Source organism: Petromyzon marinus, chromosome 84, assembly GCF_048934315.1.
Source record: "Petromyzon marinus isolate PM22_M1 ecotype Great Lakes invasive population chromosome 84, UKy_Petmar_22M1.pri1.0, whole genome shotgun sequence".
In the NCBI taxonomy this organism is placed as follows: Eukaryota; Metazoa; Chordata; class Hyperoartia; order Petromyzontiformes; family Petromyzontidae; genus Petromyzon; species Petromyzon marinus.
Genome location: NC_133749.1, coordinates 5,234,932 through 5,253,845, shown reverse-complemented (window position 1 = coordinate 5,253,845; position 18,914 = coordinate 5,234,932). Strand labels below are relative to the sequence as shown.

At 52.8% G+C, this 18,914-nt stretch overlaps 1 protein-coding gene across 1 annotated transcript in view; it reads left to right on the top strand.

The window, feature by feature from the left end:
- Positions 1 to 1,923: 1,923 nt before the first annotated feature.
- The window catches only part of LOC142907906 (ubiquitin/ISG15-conjugating enzyme E2 L6-like), a 29,490-nt gene continuing 12,499 nt past the window's right edge, over positions 1,924 to 18,914 (top strand). The window contains exons 1-4 of the mRNA XM_076057823.1: positions 1,924 to 2,080; positions 10,921 to 11,004; positions 15,602 to 15,848; positions 16,754 to 16,831. Of these exons, the coding sequence (XP_075913938.1) occupies positions 2,057 to 2,080; positions 10,921 to 11,004; positions 15,602 to 15,848; positions 16,754 to 16,831 (433 nt within the window). The 5' untranslated portion in view covers positions 1,924 to 2,056. The remainder of the gene's footprint in view (positions 2,081 to 10,920; positions 11,005 to 15,601; positions 15,849 to 16,753; positions 16,832 to 18,914) is intronic.

The window sequence follows — 18,914 nt, the reverse complement described above, 5'->3', positions numbered from 1 at the left end:
AATTCATATTCTTAGCTCTTTAGGTAAAGTCACCACGTTGAAGGGAAACAATAAAATAATATATATTAAACAATCAAAATTATCACGACGTTTCGACCATAACACAAACGGTCATAATCAGGTGTGATAAACCAACGGCAAGAAACATTTGAAATAAGTGGCGGTTCGCATTTATTTATTTATATATAAACGGTGTTTGTGTTTATTAAAAAAAACGTTAGCACCACGGGCAGCGATTTGGCAGTTAAAAGAGGAGGGGGGAGACGAAAAATGAATGTATGCTGTCTGAAAGCCACCGTAAGCGTGAACAACAAATTAAGACCTGAAATGGTTTATCAAATCCTTCCAATGATTGCTAAGCCCAGAATCCATCTTCTCGGTTGAAATTGTCTCTGTGCTTGTATATGTGGATAGCCTCGTGAACGAATCTCTCATGGTAACTGTAAGCGTGAACAATCAATTAAGACCCGAAATGGTTTATCAAATCCTTCCAATGATTGCTAAGCCCAGAATCCATCTTCTCGGTTGAAATTGTCTCTGTGCTTGTATATGTGGATAGCCTCGTGAACGAATCTCTCATGGTAGCCAGATGGCTTACAAAGAACCTCTGTCTTGGAAAAGTCAATGTCATGTGAGCCTACTGAATTATAACAATGATCTGCCACGACCGAGGTGTTGGTCCTACCGTGTTTAAGGGCTGCTTTGTGTTCACGAATGCGGTCCGAGACATGGCGTTTGGTTTCTCCAATGTAACTACTACGATGAACATTTTACATGAACAACAAGGAAAATGTATAGGAATAGGTTTTACCCTTTTAACTGGGTGAGCATTTACATTATGAGTGCCAGTTAAAAGGGTAAAACCTATTCCTATATCTTGTTTCTGGCAAAGGAGGTCTCATAATGTAAATGCTCACCCGAGCCCTCAATACTCTGATAGTGCGCTGTTTTTGAGTTGTACGCCTTTTGGCGTCTTCTGGTCCAACACCAATGGAGACTAAAGGGCTCTAAGAAAAGCTGTCTCGGGTGTGGAACCAATCAAATTTAAGGACAGTGCATATTATTATCAGAGTTGTCTTTTTTTTGTTTGCATTTTGACTGCTTGTGTTGTGGTTATTGCAAACATGATGCCTTGAATAAAGGTGTCAGTTTTTGTGCCAGTTAAAAGGGTAAAACCTATTCCTATATCTTGTTTCTGGCAAAGGAGGTCTCATAAAGGAAAATGTATGTTCTTGGTTCTTTCGGTAAAGTCACGTAGAAGGGAAACAATAAAATAATAAAAATATAAAACAATACAATTCGCACGACATTTCGACTGCAACACAAGCAATCATCATCAGGTGTGAAAACCACAGCAAGAAAAATGTGACTTTACCGAAAGAATCCCTGCAGTCACGAAAGTTTTCAATCAAAAGGAAAATTTTACTTAATTAATGCGCGAAAAAGTTTTTGTTGTTGTAACATAATTAATGCGCGAAAAAGTTTTTGTTGTTGTAACATAATTAATGCAACCGCACGGTTCATTATGATGACGCCACGAATTTGGTTTCTGATTATCATAATTTATAAGGGCCCCTAGTGGGCGCGTACCTATTGGCCCTCCTCTCTGCGAAGTGGCGTCGCACAATTAACATAATTTATGTGTGAGTAGGATCTCTGTCTCTCTCACCCCCCTGCTAGGTAACATAATTTATTTGTCGCCATTTCGTCATTGACCTAATTTATGTGCGCACCTGATCTTTTTTCCTCTTATTATTAACATAATTGATGCGCTCACTGATTTTTTTCTTTGGTTCTTTCAGTTTTTTTTACTTTGCGCGGCCGCTGGGGATAATTTTTTAAAGCACCATAATTTATGCAGCCGCTGGAAAATTTCCCGTTCTCATTAACATAATTGATGCAGCCACCGGGTTTACACCCTTTTATCATTAACATAATTTATGCGATCGCCCGATGGTTTTGGTTCTCATTAACATAGTTAATGCGACCGCCGTGTCGTGCATCCCCCTTTACATTAACATAATTTATACCGGAACTGTTTCTCAACCGCAACGCGATGGAAGATATGCGGATAGCCAAAGTAAGTTGAGTTAACGTCACCAACTAATTAACTAATTAGTTAGATAACGTTACTAACTGATTAACTAGTTACCCAACCAGCTCTTTGTCTTTTGCCTTCAACACAGCCGGTGGTTTTACTGAGCTGTGCTGTCTGTGCGCAGTGAACATCGACACTTACGGGGGAGACAAAGGCGGCCGAGCGTGGTGGTTGCTGGCCACCCACTCACCCCCTGTGTGGGATACCACAGTGGCGGCCTTCATAGGCAGCGCTGCTGCTGCTACTAACAGCCACTTGCCCCTACAGCCCTGCTTGAGGGCTACCTGGGGGAGATTTTTCTGTGTGTGACAGCCACTTGTCCCTACAGCCCTGCTAGAGGGCTACCTGGGGGAGCTTTGTCTGTGTGTGACAGCCAATTGCCCCTACAGCCCTGCTAGAGGGCTACCTGGGGGAGCTTTGTCTGTGTGTGACAGCCACTTGCTCCTACAGCCCTGCTAGAGGGCTACCTGGGGGAGCTTTGTCTGTGTGTGACAGCCACTTGCCCCTACAGCCCTGCTAGAGGCTACCTGGGGGAGCTTTGTCTGTGTGTGACAGCCACTTGCCCCTACAGCCCTGCTAGAGGGCTACCTGGGGGAGCTTTGTCTGTGTGTGACAGCCACTTGCCCCTACAGCCCTGCTAGAGGGCTACCTTTGGGAGCTTTGTCTGTGTGACAGCCACTTGCCCCTACAGCCCTGCTAGAGGGCTACCTGGGATAGCTTTGTCTGTGTGTGACAGCCACTTGCCCCTACAGCCCTGCTAGAGGGCTACCTGGGGGAGCTTTGTCTCTGTGTGACAGCCACTTGCCCCTACAGCCCTGCTAGAGGGCTACCTGGGGGAGCTTTGTCTGTGTGTGACAGCCACTTGCCCCTACAGCCCTGCTAGAGGGCTACCTGGGGGAGCTTTGTCTGTGTGACAGCCACTTGCCCCTACAGCCCTGCTAGAGGGCTACCTGGGGGAGCTTTGTCTGTGTGTGACAGCCACTTTCCCCAACAGCCCTGCTAGAGGCTACCTGGGGGAGCTTTGTCTGTGTGTGACAGCCACTTGCCCCTACAGCTCTGCTAGAGGCTACCTGGGAGAGCTTTGTCTGTGTGACAGCCACTTGCCCCTGCATTCGTGTTCGAGGCTACCTGGGGGAGCTTTGTCTATGTGACAACCACTTGCCCCTACAGCCCTGCTAGAGGCTACCCGGGGGAGCTTTGTCTGTGTGTGACAGCCACTTGCCCCTACAGCCCTGCTAGAGGCTACCTAGGGGAGCTTTGTCTGTGCGTGACAGCCACTTGCCCCTACAGCCATGTTAGAGGGCTACCTAGGGGAGCTTTGTCTCTGTGTGACAGCCACTTGCCCCTACATCCCTGCTAGAGGTTACCTGGGGGAGCTTTGTCTGTGTGTGACAGCCACTTGCCCCTACAGCTCTGCTAGAGGCTACCTGGGAGAGCTTTGTCTGTGTGACAGCCACTTGCCCCTGCATTCGTGTTCGAGGCTACCTGGGGGAGCTTTGTCTATGTGACAACCACTTGCCCCTACAGCCCTGCTAGAGGGCTACCTGGGGGAGCTTTGTCTGTGTGTGACAGCCACTTGCCCCTACAGCCCTGCTAGAGGGCTACCTGGGATAGCTTTGTCTGTGTGTGACAGCCACTTGCCCCTACAGCCCTGCTAGAGGGCTACCTGGGGGAGCTTTATCTCTGTGTGACAGCCACTTGCCCCTACAGCCCTGCTAGAGGGCTACCTGGGGGAGCTTTGTCTGTGTTTGACAGCCAATTGCCCCTACAGCCCTGCTAGAGGGCTACCTGGGGGAGCTTTGTCTGTGTGTGACAGCCACTTGCCCCTACAGCCCTGCTAGAGGGCTACCTGGGGGAGCTTTGTCTGTGTGACAGCCACTTGCCCCTACAGCCCTGCTAGAGGGCTACCTGGGGGAGCTTTGTCTGTGTGTGACAGCCACTTTCCCCAACAGCCCTGCTAGAGGCTACCTGGGAGAGCTTTGTCTGTGTGACAGCCACTTGCCCCTGCATTCGTGTTCGAGGCTACCTGGGGGAGCTTTGTCTATGTGACAACCACTTGCCCCTACAGCCCTGCTAGAGGCTACCCGGGGGAGCTTTGTCTGTGTGTGACAGCCACTTGCCCCTACAGCCCTGCTAGAGGCTACCTAGGGGAGCTTTGTCTGTGCGTGACAGCCACTTGCCCCTACAGCCATGCTAGAGGGCTACCTAGGGGAGCTTTGTCTCTGTGTGACAGCCACTTGCCCCTACATCCCTGCTAGAGGCTACCTAGGGGAGCTTTGTCTGTGTGTGACAGACACTTTCCCCTAAAGCCCTGCTAGAGGCTACCTGGGGAGCTTTGTCTGTGTGACAGCCACTTGCCCCTACAGCCCTGCTAGAGGCTACCTGGGGGAGCTTTGTCTGTGTGACCGCCACTTGCCCCAACAGCCCTGCTAGAGGCTACCTGGGGGAGCTTTGTCTGTGTGACAGCCACTTTCCCCTACAGCCCTGGTAGAGGGCTACCTGGGGGAGCTTTGTCTGTGTTTGACAGCCAATTGCCCCTACAGCCCTGCTAGAGGGCTACCTGGGGGAGCTTTGTCTGTGTGACAGCCACTTGCCCCTACAGCCCTGCTAGAGGGCTACCTGGGGGAGCTTTGTCTGTGTGTGACAGCCACTTGCCCCTACAGCCATGCTAGAGGGCTACCTAGGGGAGCTTTGTCTCTGTGTGACAGCCACTTGCCCCTACATCCCTGCTAGAGGCTACCTAGGGGAGCTTTGTCTGTGTGTGACAGACACTTTCCCCTAAAGCCCTGCTAGAGGCTACCTGGGGAGCTTTGTCTGTGTGACAGCCACTTGCCCCTACAGCCCTGCTAGAGGCTACCTGGGGGAGCTTTGTCTGTGTGACCGCCACTTGCCCCAACAGCCCTGCTAGAGGCTACCTGGGGGAGCTTTGTCTGTGTGACAGCCACTTTCCCCTACAGCCCTGGTAGAGGGCTACCTGGGGGAGCTTTGTCTGTGTTTGACAGCCAATTGCCCCTACAGCCCTGCTAGAGGGCTACCTGGGGGAGCTTTGTCTGTGTGACAGCCACTTGCCCCTACAGCCCTGCTAGAGGCTACCTGGGAGAGCTTTGTCTGTGTGACAGCCACTTGCCCCTGCATTCGTGTTCGAGGCTACCTGGGGGAGCTTTGTCTATGTGACAACCACTTGCCCCTACAGCCCTGCTAGAGGCTACCCGGGGGAGCTTTGTCTGTGTGTGACAGCCACTTGCCCCTACAGCCCTGCTAGAGGCTACCTAGGGGAGCTTTGTCTGTGCGTGACAGCCACTTGCCCCTACAGCCATGCTAGAGGGCTACCTAGGGGAGCTTTGTCTCTGTGTGACAGCCACTTGCCCCTACATCCCTGCTAGAGGCTACCTAGGGGAGCTTTGTCTGTGTGTGATAGACACTTGCCCCTACAGCCCAGCTAGAGGGCTACCTGGGGGAGCTTTGTCTGTGTGTGACAGACACTTTCCCCTAAAGCCCTGCTAGAGGCTACCTGGGGAGCTTTGTCTGTGTGACAGCCACTTGCCCCTACAGCCCTGCTAGAGGCTACCTGGGGGAGCTTTGTCTGTGTGTGACCGCCACTTGCCCCAACAGCCCTGCTAGAGGCTACCTGGGGGAGCTTTGTCTGTGTGACAGCCACTTTCCCCTACAGCCCTGGTAGAGGCTACCTGGGGGAGCTTTGTCTGTGTGTGAAAGCCACTTGCCCCTACAGCCCTGCTAGAGGGATACCTGGGGGAGCTTTGTCTGTGTGTGACAGCCACTTGCCACTACAGCCCTGCTAGAGACTACCTAGGGGAGCTTTGTCTGTGTGTGTGACAGCCACTTGCCCCTACAGCCCTGCTAGAGGCTACCTGGGGGAGCTTTGTCTGTGTGTGACAGCCACTTTCCCCAACAGCCCTGCTAGAGGCTACCTGGGGGAGCTTTGTCTGTGTGTGACAGCCACTTGCCCCTACAGCTCTGCTAGAGGCTACCTGGGGGAGCTTTGTCTGTGTGACAGCCACTTGCCCCTACATTCGTGTTCGAGGCTACCTGGGGGAGCTTTGTCTATGTGACAACCACTTGCCCCTACAGCCCTGCTAGAGGCTACCCGGGGGAGCTTTGTCTGTGTGTGACAGCCACTTGCCCCTACAGCCCTGCTAGAGGCTACCTAGGGGAGCTTTGTCTGTGCGTGACAGCCACTTGCCCCTATAGCCCTGCTAGAGGGCTACCTAGGGGAGCTTTGTCTCTGTGTGACAGCCACTTGCCCCTACAGCCCTGCTAGAGGCTACCTAGGGGAGCTTTGTCTGTGTGTGATAGACACTTGCCCCTACAGCCCAGCTAGAGGGCTACCTGGGGGAGCTTTGTCGGTGTGTGACAGACACTTTCCCCTACAGCCCTGCTAGAGGCTACCTGGGGAGCTTTGTCTGTGTGACAGCCACTTGCCCCTACAGCCCTGCTAGAGGCTACCTGGGGGAGCTTTGTCTGTGTGTGATAGACACTTGCCCCTACAGCCCTGCTAGAGGCTACCTGGGGGAGCTTTGTCTGTGTGTGACCGCCACTTGCCCCTACAGCCCTGCTAGAGGGCTACCTGGGATAGCTTTGTCTGTGTGTGACAACCACTTGCCCCTACAGCCCTGCTAGAGGCTACCCGGGGGAGCTTTGTCTGTGCGTGACAGCCACTTGCCCCTACAGCCCTGTTAGAGGCTACCTGGGGGAGCTTTGTCTGTGTGTGACAGCCACTTGCCCCTACAGCCCTGCTAGAGGCCTACCTGGGGGAGCTTTGTCTGTGTGACAGCCACTTTCCCGTACAGCCCTGCTAGAGGCTACCTGGGGGAGCTTTGTCTGTGTGACAGCCACTTGCCCCTACAACCCTGCTAGAGGCTACCTGGGGGAGCTTTGTCTGTGTGACAACCACTTGCCCCTATAGCCCTGCTAGAGGGCTACCTGGGGGAGCTTTGTCTGTGTGATAGCCACTTGCCCCTGCATTCGTGTTCGAGGCTACCTGGGGGAGCTTTGTCTATGTGACAACCACTTGCCCCTACAGCCCTGCTAGAGGCTACCCGGGGGAGCTTTGTCTGTGTGTGACAGCCACTTGCCCCTACAGCCCTGCTAGAGGCTACCTAGGGGAGCTTTGTCTGTGCGTGACAGCCACTTGCCCCTACAGCCATGCTAGAGGGCTACCTAGGGGAGCTTTGTCTCTGTGTGACAGCCACTTGCCCCTACATCCCTGCTAGAGGCTACCTAGGGGAGCTTTGTCTGTGTGTGACAGACACTTTCCCCTAAAGCCCTGCTAGAGGCTACCTGGGGAGCTTTGTCTGTGTGACAGCCACTTGCCCCTACAGCCCTGCTAGAGGCTACCTGGGGGAGCTTTGTCTGTGTGACCGCCACTTGCCCCAACAGCCCTGCTAGAGGCTACCTGGGGGAGCTTTGTCTGTGTGACAGCCACTTTCCCCTACAGCCCTGGTAGAGGGCTACCTGGGGGAGCTTTGTCTGTGTTTGACAGCCAATTGCCCCTACAGCCCTGCTAGAGGGCTACCTGGGGGAGCTTTGTCTGTGTGACAGCCACTTGCCCCTACAGCCCTGCTAGAGGGCTACCTGGGGGAGCTTTGTCTGTGTGTGACAGCCACTTTCCCCAACAGCCCTGCTAGAGGCTACCTGGGGGAGCTTTGTCTGTGTGTGACAGCCACTTGCCCCTACAGCTCTGCTAGAGGCTACCTGGGAGAGCTTTGTCTGTGTGACAGCCACTTGCCCCTGCATTCGTGTTCGAGGCTACCTGGGGGAGCTTTGTCTATGTGACAACCACTTGCCCCTACAGCCCTGCTAGAGGCTACCCGGGGGAGCTTTGTCTGTGTGTGACAGCCACTTGCCCCTACAGCCCTGCTAGAGGCTACCTAGGGGAGCTTTGTCTGTGCGTGACAGCCACTTGCCCCTACAGCCATGCTAGAGGGCTACCTAGGGGAGCTTTGTCTCTGTGTGACAGCCACTTGCCCCTACATCCCTGCTAGAGGCTACCTAGGGGAGCTTTGTCTGTGTGTGATAGACACTTGCCCCTACAGCCCAGCTAGAGGGCTACCTGGGGGAGCTTTGTCTGTGTGTGACAGACACTTTCCCCTAAAGCCCTGCTAGAGGCTACCTGGGGAGCTTTGTCTGTGTGACAGCCACTTGCCCCTACAGCCCTGCTAGAGGCTACCTGGGGGAGCTTTGTCTGTGTGTGACCGCCACTTGCCCCAACAGCCCTGCTAGAGGCTACCTGGGGGAGCTTTGTCTGTGTGACAGCCACTTTCCCCTACAGCCCTGGTAGAGGCTACCTGGGGGAGCTTTGTCTGTGTGTGAAAGCCACTTGCCCCTACAGCCCTGCTAGAGGGATACCTGGGGGAGCTTTGTCTGTGTGTGACAGCCACTTGCCACTACAGCCCTGCTAGAGACTACCTAGGGGAGCTTTGTCTGTGTGTGTGACAGCCACTTGCCCCTACAGCCCTGCTAGAGGCTACCTGGGGGAGCTTTGTCTGTGTGTGACAGCCACTTTCCCCAACAGCCCTGCTAGAGGCTACCTGGGGGAGCTTTGTCTGTGTGTGACAGCCACTTGCCCCTACAGCTCTGCTAGAGGCTACCTGGGGGAGCTTTGTCTGTGTGACAGCCACTTGCCCCTACATTCGTGTTCGAGGCTACCTGGGGGAGCTTTGTCTATGTGACAACCACTTGCCCCTACAGCCCTGCTAGAGGCTACCCGGGGGAGCTTTGTCTGTGTGTGACAGCCACTTGCCCCTACAGCCCTGCTAGAGGCTACCTAGGGGAGCTTTGTCTGTGCGTGACAGCCACTTGCCCCTACAGCCCTGCTAGAGGGCTACCTAGGGGAGCTTTGTCTCTGTGTGACAGCCACTTGCCCCTACAGCCCTGCTAGAGGCTACCTAGGGGAGCTTTGTCTGTGTGTGACAGCGACTTGCCCCTACAGCCCTGCTAGAGAGGCTACCTGGGGGAGCTTTATCTGTGTGTGACAGCCACTTGCCCCTACAGCCCTGCTAGAGGCTACCTGGGGGAGCTTTGTCTGTGTGTGACAGCCACTTGACCCTACAGCCCTGCTAGAGACTACCTGGGGGGGCTTTGTCTGTGTGTGACAGCCACTTGCCCCTACAGCCCTGCTAGAGGCTACCTGGGGGAGCTTTGTCTGTGTGTTACAGCCACTTGCCCCTACAGCCCTGCTAGAGGCTACCCGGTGGAGCTTTGTCTGTGTGTGACATCCACTTGCCCCTACAGCCCTGCTAGAGGGCTACCTAGGGGAGCTTTGTCTCTGTGTGACAGCCACTTGCCCCTACAGCCCTGCTAGAGGCTACCTAGGGGAGCTTTGTCTGTGTGTGACAGCCACTTGCCCCTACAGCCCTGCTAGAGGCTATCTGGGGGAGCTTTGTCTGTGTGTTACAGCCACTTGCCCCTACAGCCCTGCTAGAGGCTACCTGGGGGAGCTTTGTCTGCGTGTGACTGCCACTTGCCCCTACATCCCTGCTAGAGGCTACCTGGGGGAGCTTTGTCTGTGTGTGACAGCCACTTGCCCCTACAGCCCTGCTATAGGCTACCTGGGGGAGCTTTGTCTGTGTGACAGCCACTTGCCCCTACAGCCCTGCAAGAGGCTACCTGGGGGAGCTTTGTCTGCGTGTGACTGCCACTTGCCCCTACATCCCTGCTAGAGGCTACCTGGGGGAGCTTTGTCTGTGTGTGACAGCCACTTGCCCCTACAGCCCTGCTATAGGCTACCTGGGGGAGCTTTGTCTGTGTGACAGCCACTTGCCCCTACAGCCCTGCAAGAGGCTACCTGGGGGAGCTTTGTCTGTGTGTGACAGCCACTTGCCCCTACAGCCCTGCAAGAGGCTACCTGGGGGAGCTTTGTCTGTGTGTGACAGCCACTTGCCCCTACAGGCCTGCTAGTGTCTACCTGGGGGAGCTTTGTCTGTTTGTGACAGCCACTTGCCCCTACAGCCCTGCTAGAGGCTACCTGGGGGAGCTTTGTCTGCGTGTGACAGCCGCTCACAACAACGAGCGGAGCGCCGGGTGGCTAAAGCACAGTGAGTTGTCACAGTAGGAGGGGGGGGCACAGGTGGTGCATCAGCCACTCATATCAGTTAGTCAACCCATGGCACCTCCAGGGTCTGTCCCGTGACCTCCTCCTCCTGCACCTAGCCTGGCACAAGCATCCTCGTGACCTCCACTCTCTGTTTATTTATCAGTGTATCTCTGTGTGTGTATCTCTGTGTATCTCTGTGTATCTCTGTGTGTGTATCTCTGTGTGTATCTCTGTGTATCTCTGTGTATCTCTCTGTGTGTATCTCTCTGTGTTTATCTCTGTGTGTATCTCTGTGTATATCTGTGTGTATCTCTCTCTGTGTATCTCTATGTGTATCTCTCTGTGTGTATCTCTGTGTGTATCTGTGTGTATCTCTGTGTATCTCTGTGTATATCTGTGTGTATCTCTGTGTATCTCTGTGTGTATCTCTCTGTGTATCTCTCTGTGTGTATCTGTGTGTGTATCTCTGTGTATCTCTCTGTGTGTTTCTCTGTGTGTATCTCTCTCTGTGTATCTCTGTGTGTATCTCTCTGTGTGTATCTCTGTGTATCTCTCTGTGTGTATCTCTGTGTGTATCTCTCTGTGTGTATCTGTGTGTATCTCTGTGTATCTCTGTGTGTGTATCTCTCTGTGTATCTCTCTCTGTGTGTATCTCTCTGTGTGTATCTCTCTGTGTGTATCTCTGTGTGTATCTCTCTGTGTATATCTGTGTGTGTATCTCTGTGTGTATCTCTCTCTGTGTGTATCTCCGCGTCTCTCTTCCCGGCAGGAGTGGAAGGCGGTGAAGGCTGCCCATTGGAGGGTTGAACTGGAAGATCAAAACATCCGCAGATGGAACTTACAGCTCCCAGCAGTAAGGAGTGCACCACCCTGATGGAGACTCACAACGCAATAGGGGACTCTCTGTGTGGTGGGATCTGTGTGGTGAGTCTGTGGGTCTCTGTGTGGTGAGTCTGTGGGTCTCTGTGTGGTGAGTCTGTGGGTCTCTGTGTGGTGAGTCTGTGGGTCTCTGTGTGGTGAGTCTGTGGGTCTCTGTGTGAGTGGTGAGTCTGTGGGTCTCTGTGTGGTGAGTCTGTGGGTCTCTGTGTGGTGAGTCTGTGGGTCTCTGTGTGGTGAGTCTGTGGGTCTCTGTGTGGTGAGTCTGTGGGTCACTGTGTGGTGAGTCTGTGGGTATCTGTGTGGTGTGTTTGTGGGTCTCTGTGTGAGTGGTGAGTCTGTGGGTCTCTGTGTGGTGAGTCTGTGGGTCTCTGTGTGGTGAGTCTGTGGGTCTCTGTGTGGTGAGTCTGTGGGTCTCTGTGTGGTGAGTCTGTGGGTCTCTGTGTGGTGAGTCTGTGGGTCTATGTGTGGTGTGTTTGTGGGTCTCTGTGTGAGTGGTGAGTCTGTGGGTCTCTGTGTGGTGAGTCTGTGGGTCTCTGTGTGGTGAGTCTGTGGGTCTCTGTGTGGTGAGTCTGTGGGTCTCTGTGTGGTGTGTTTGTGGGTCTCTGTGTGAATGAGTCTGTGGGTCTGTGTGGTGAGTCTGTGGGTCTCTGTGTGGTGAGTCTGTGGGTCTCTATGTGGTGTGTTTGTGGTTCTCTGTGTGGTGAGTCTGTGGGTCACTGTGTGGTGTGTTTGTGGGTCTCTGTGTGAGTGGTGAGTCTGTGAGTCCCTGTGTGGTGAGTATGTGGGTCTGTGTGAGTGAGTCTGTGGGTCTCTGTGTGGTGAGTCTGTGGGTCTCTGTGTGGTGAGTCTGTGGGTCTCTGTGTGGTGAGTCTGTGGGTCTCTGTGTGGTGAGTCTGTGGGTCTCTGTGTGGTGTGTTTGTGGGTCTCTGTGTGAATGAGTCTGTGGGTCTGTGTGGTGAGTCTGTGGGTCTCTGTGTGGTAAGTCTGTCGGTCTCTATGAATCTGTGGGTCTCCATGAGTCTCTGTGGGTCTCTATGAGTCTCTGTAGGTCTCCATGAGTCTGTGGGTCTCTATGAGTCTCTGTGGGTCTCTATGAGTCTGTGGGTCTCTATGAGTCTGTGGGTCTCTATGAGTCTGTGGGTCTCTATGAGTCTGTGGGTCTCTATCAGTCTGTGGGTCTCTATGAGTCTGTGGGTCTCCATGAGTCTCTGTGGGTCTCTATGCGTCTCTGTGCATCTAAATGAGTCTGTAGATCTCTATGAGTCTCTGTGGGTCTCCATGAGTCTCTGTGGATCTCTATGAGTCTCTGTGCATCTAAATGAGTCTGTGGGTCTCTATGAGTCTCTGTGGGTCTCTATGAGTCTCTGTGGGTCTCTATGAGTCTGTGGGTCTCTATGAGTCTCTGTGGGTCTCTATGAGTCTCTGTGCGTCTCTGCGGGTCTCTGTGGGTCTCTATGAGTCTGTGTGGGTCTCTATGAGTCTGTGGGTCTCTGTGAGTCTCTGTGGGTCTCTATGAGTCTCTGTGGGTCTCTATGAGTCTGTGGGTCTCTATGAGTCTCTGTGGGTCTCTATGAGTCTATGTGGGTCTCTATGAGTCTGTGGGTCTCTGTGAGTCTCTGTGGGTCTCCGTGAGTCTGGGGGTCTCTATGAGTCTGTGGGTCTCTATGAGTCTGTGGGTCTCTATGAGTCTCTGTGGGTCTCTATGAGTCTGTGTGGGTCTCTATGAGTCTGTGGGTCTCTGTGAGTCTCTGTGGGTCTCCGTGAGTCTGGGGGTCTCTATGAGTCTGTGGGTCTCTATGAGTCTGTGGGTCTCTATGAGTCTCTGTGGGTCTCTATGAGTCTGTGTGGGTCTCTATGAGTCTGTGGGTCTCTATGAGTCTCTGTGGGTCTCCGTGAGTCTGGGGGTCTCTATGAGTCTGTGGGTCTCTATGAGTCTCTTTCGGTCTCTATGAGTCTGTGGGTCTCTATCAGTTTGTGGGTCTCTATGAGTCTGTGGGTCTCTATGAGTATCTGTGGGTCTCAATGAGTCTCTGTGGGTCTCAATTAGTCTCTGTGGGTCTCTGTGAGCCTCTGTGGGTCTCTATGAGTCTGTGGGTCTCTATGAGTCTGTGGGTCTCCATGAGTCTCTGTGGGTCTCCATGAGTCTCTGTGGGTTTCTGTGAGCCTCTGTGGGTCTCTATGAGTCTGTGGGTCTCTATGAGTATCTGTGGGTCTCTATGAGTCTCTGTGGGTCTCTGTGAGTCTCTGTGGGTCTCTATTAGTCTCTGTGGGTCTCCATGAGTCTCTGTGGGTCTCTATGGGTCTCTGGGTCTCTATGAGTCTGTGGGTCTCCATGAGTCTCTGTGGGTCTCCATGAGTCTCTGTGGGTCTCTGTGAGTCTCTGTGGGTCTCTATTAGTCTCTGTGGGTCTCCATGAGTCTCTGTGGGTCTCTATGAGTCTCTGGGTCTCTATGAGTCTGTGGGTCTCCATGAGTCTTTGTGGGTCTCCATGAGTCTCTGTGGGTCTCTGTGAGTCTCTGTGGGTCTCTATTAGTCTGTGGGTCTCCATGAGTCTCTGTGGGTCTCTATTAGTCTCTGTGGGTCTCCATGAGTCTCTGTGGGTCTCTATGAGTCTGTGGGTCTCTATGAGTCTGTGGGTCTCCATGAGTCTGTGGGTCTCTACGAGTCTCTATGAGTCTCCATGAGTCTCTCTGGGTCTCTATGAGTCTATGTGGGTCTCCATGAGTCTCTGTGGGTCTCCATGAGTCTCTGTGCATCTCTATGAGTCTCTGTGGGTCTCCATGAGTCTCTGTGCGTCTCTGCGGGTCTCTGTGGGTCTCTATTAGTCTCTGTGGGTCTCCATGAGTCTCTGGGTCTCCATGAGTCTCTGTGGGTCTCTATGAGTCTCTGGGTCTCTATGAGTCTGTGGGTCTCCATGAGTCTGTGGGTCTCCATGAGTCTGTGGGTCTCTATGAGTCTCTGTGGGTCTCTGTGAGTCTCTGTGGGTCTATATGAGTCTGTGGGTCTCCATGAGTCTGTGGGTCTCCATGAGTCTGTGGGTCTCTATGAGTCTCTGTGGGTCTCTGCGAGTATCTGTGGGTCTCCATGAGTCTCTGTGGGTCTCTATGAGTCTCTGTGGGTCTCCATGAGTCTCTGTGGGTCTCTATGAGTCTTTGGGTCTCTATGAGTCTGTAGGTCTCTATTAGTCTCTGTGGGTCTCTATGAGTCTCTGGGTCTCCATGAGTCTCTGTGGGTCTCTATGAGTCTCTGGGTCTCTATGAGTCTGTAGGTCTCTATTAGTCTCTGTGGGTCTCTATGAGTCTCTGGGTCTCCATGAGTCTCTGTGGGTCTCTACGAGTCTCTGTGGGTCTCCATGAGTCTCTGTGGGTCTCCATGAGTCTCTGTGGCTCTCTATGAGTCTCTATGAGTCTCCATGAGTCTCTGTGGGTCTCTATGTGTCTGTGGGTCTCCATGAGTCTGTGGGTCTCTACGAGTCTCTATGAGTCTGCATGAGTCTCTGTGGGTCTCTATGAGTCTCTGTGGGTCTCTATGAGTCTCTGTGGGTCTCTATGAGTCTCTGTGGGTCTCTATGAGTTTCTGTGGGTCTCCATGAGTCTGTGGGTCTCTACGAGTCTCTATGGGTCTCCATGAGTCTCTGTGGGTCTCTATGAGTCTCTATGAGTCTCCATGAGTCTCTGTGGGTCTCCATGAGTCTCTGTGGGTCTCTGTGAGTCTCTGTGCATCTCTATGAGTCTCTGTGGGTCTCCATGAGTCTCTGTGCGTCTCTGCGGGTCTCTGTGGGTCTCTATTAGTCTCTGTGGGTCTCCATGAGTCTCTGGGTCTCCATGAGTCTCTGTGGGTCTCTATGAGTCTCTGGGTCTCTATGAGTCTGTGGGTCTCCATGAGTCTGTGGGTCTCCATGAGTCTGTGGGTCTCTATGAGTCTCTGTGGGTCTCTGCGAGTATCTGTGGGTCTCCATGAGTCTCTGTGGGTCTCTATGAGTCTCTGTGGGTCTCCATGAGTCTCTGTGGGTCTCTATGAGTCTTTGGGTCTCTATGAGTCTGTAGGTCTCTATTAGTCTCTGTGGGTCTCTATGAGTCTCTGGGTCTCCATGAGTCTCTGTGGGTCTCTACGAGTCTCTGTGGGTCTCCATGAGTCTCTGTGGGTCTCCATGCGTCTCTGTGGGTCTCTATTAGTCTCTGTGGGTCTCCATGAGTCTCTGTGGGTCTCTATGAGTCTCTGGGTCTCTATGAGTCTCTGTGAGTCTCCATGAGTGTCTGTGGGTCTCTATGAGTCTGTGGGTCTCCATGAGTCTGTGGGTCTCTACGAGTCTCTATGAGTCTCCATGAGTCTCTGTGGGTCTCTATGAGTCTCTATGAGTCTCCATGAGTGTCTGTGGGTCTCTATGAGTCTGTGGGTCTCCATGAGTCTGTGGGTCTCTACGAGTCTCTATGAGTCTCCATGAGTCTCTGTGGGTCTCTATTAGTCTCTGTGGGTCTCTATGAGTCTCTGTGGGTCTCTATTAGTCTCTGTGGGTCTCTATGAGTCTGTTTGGGTCTCCATGAGTCTCTGTGTGTCTCTGCGGGTCTCAGCGTGGCCGAGATGTCCGCGTGGAAGTTCGATTCCCGGCCGAATTCCCGCACGTTCCTCCGGAGATTCGCTTGCCTCCTCCTCCTCCTCCTCCTCATGATGATCATCATCATCATCAGCAGCATCATCAGCAGCATCAGCAGCATCATCAGCAGCTGCTGGGCAACCCGGCTGTATACCAAGATGGCCGCGTCTGCCTGCCGCTGTTGGCAGCGGAGCGATGGAGCTACAGCGTGCCCATGTGTGACGGTGCGGGGAAAGCTGCGGCGTCATCGTCATCATCATCATCGTCATCGTCGTCATCATCATCATCATCGTCATCATCGTTGTCGTCATCATCATCGTCGTCATCATTGTCGTCATCGTCATCATCATCGTCATCGTCGTCATCGTCGTCATTATCATGATCATCGTCGTCATCATCATCATCGTCATCGTCGTCATCGTCGTTGTCGTGATCATCGTCGTCATCATCATCGTCGTCATCATCGTCATCATCGTCGTCATCATCATCATCGTCATCATCATCGTCGTCATCATCGTCGTCATCACTCACCCACTCACCCACCCACTAACCGACCCACCTACCCACTCACTCACCTACCCACTAACCCACCCACTCACCCACCCACTAACCCACCCACTAACCCACCCTCTCACTCACCCACTCACCACCCACTAACCCACCCACCCACCCACTAACCCAATCACCCACCCACTAACCCACCCACTCACTCACCCACCCACTCACCCACTAACCCACCCACCCACTAACCCACCCACTAACCCACCCACTCACCCACCCACTAACCCACCCACTAACCCAACCACTAACCCACCCACTAACCCACCCACTAACCCACCCACTAACCCACCCACCAACTCACCCACCCACTCACTTACCCACCCACTAACCAGCCCACTCACCCACCCACTAACCCACCCACTAACCCACCCACTCACCCACTCACTCACTCACCCACTCACCCACCCACTAACCCACCCACTAACCCACCCACTCACCCACTCACTCACTCACCCACTAACCCACCCACTAACCCACCCACTAACTCACCCACCCACTAACCCACCCACCCACTAACCCGCCCACTAACCCACCCACTAACCCACCCACTCTCTCTCTCTCTGTGTAGTTCTGGCTGAGCTGCTGAGGACGCTTGAGGTGCCGGCACACGGGGAGAGGGGTGGGGGTGGTGATGGGGGTGGTGATGGTGGGGGTGGTGGTGATGGTGGGGGTAGTGATGGTGGTGGTGATGGTGGGGGTGGTGATGGTGGGGGTGGTGATGGTGGTTGTGGTGGTGGTAGTGATGGTGGTGATGGTGGTGGTGGTGGTGGTGATGGTGGTTGTGGTGGTGGTAGTGATGGTGGTGATGGTGGTGGTGAAGGTGGTGGTGGTGGTGATGGTGATGGTGGTGGTGATGGTGGGGGTGGTGATGGTGGGGGTGGTGATGGTGGTGGTGGTGATGGGGGTGGTGGTGATGGGGGTGGTGATGGGGGTGGTGGTGATGGTGGTGGTGAATAATCTTGGTTGTGGTGATGGTGATGATGATGATGACGATAACGGTGATGAAGATGATGATCGTGATGAAGATGATGATGGTGATGAAGATGATGGTCGTGATGAAGATGATGGTGACGATGATGGTGACGATGATGATCGTGATGAAGATGATGGTCGTGATGAAGATGATGGTCGTGATGAAGATGATGGTGACGATGATGATCGTGATGAAGATGATGATGGTGATGAAGATGATGGTCGTGATGAAGATGATGGTGACGATGATGGTGACGATGATGCTGACGGTGATGATCGTGATGAAGATGATGGTCGTGATGAAGATGATGGTCGTGATGAAGATGATGGTGACGATGATGGTGACGATGATGATCGTGATGAAGATGATGATGGTGATGAAGATGATGGTCGTGATGAAGATGATGGTGACGATGATGGTGACGATGATGCTGACGGTGATGATCGTGATGAAGATGATGGTCGTGATGAAGATGATGGTCGTGATGAAGATGATGGTGACGATGATGGTGACGATGATGATCGTGATGAAGATGATGGTCGTGATGAAGATGATGGTCGTGATGAAGATGATGGTGACGATGATGGTGACGATGATGATCGTGATGAAGATGATGGTCGTGATGAAGATGATGGTCGTGATGAAGATGATGGTGACGATGATGATCGTGATGAAGATGATGGTCGTGATGAAGATGATGGTCGTGATGAAGATGATGGTGACGATGATGGTGACGATGATGATCGTGATGAAGATGATGGTCGTGATGAAGATGATGGTCGTGATGAAGATGATGGTGACGATGATGATCGTGATGAAGATGATGATGGTGATGAAGATGATGGTCGTGATGAAGATGATGGTGACGATGATGGTGACGATGATGCTGACGGTGATGATCGTGATGAAGATGATGGTCGTGATGAAGATGATGGTCGTGATGAAGATGATGGTGACGATGATGGTGACGATGATGATCGTGATGAAGATGATGATGGTGATGAAGATGATGGTCGTGATGAAGATGATGGTGACGATGATGGTGACGATGATGCTGACGGTGATGATCGTGATGAAGATGATGGTCGTGATGAAGATGATGGTCGTGATGAAGATGATGGTGACGATGATGGTGACGATGATGATCGTGATGAAGATGATGGTCGTGATGAAGATGATGGTCGTGATGAAGATGATGGTGACGATGATGGTGACGATGATGATCGTGATGAAGATGATGGTCGTGATGAAGATGATGGTCGTGATGAAGATGATGGTGACGATGATGATCGTGATGAAGATGATGGTCGTGATGAAGATGATGGTCGTGATGAAGATGATGGTGACGATGATGGTGACGATGATGATCGTGATGAAGATGATGGTCGTGATGAAGATGATGGTCGTGATGAAGATGATGGTGACGATGATGATCGTGATGAAGATGATGATGGTGATGAAGATGATGGTCGTGATGAAGATGATGGTGACGATGATGGTGACGATGATGCTGACGGTGATGATCGTGATGAAGATGATGGTCGTGATGAAGATGATGGTCGTGATGAAGATGATGGTGACGATGATGGTGACGATGATGATCGTGATGAAGATGATGATGGTGATGAAGATGATGGTCGTGATGAAGATGATGGTGACGATGATGGTGACGATGATGCTGACGGTGATGATCGTGATGAAGATGATGGTCGTGATGAAGATGATGGTCGTGATGAAGATGATGGTGACGATGATG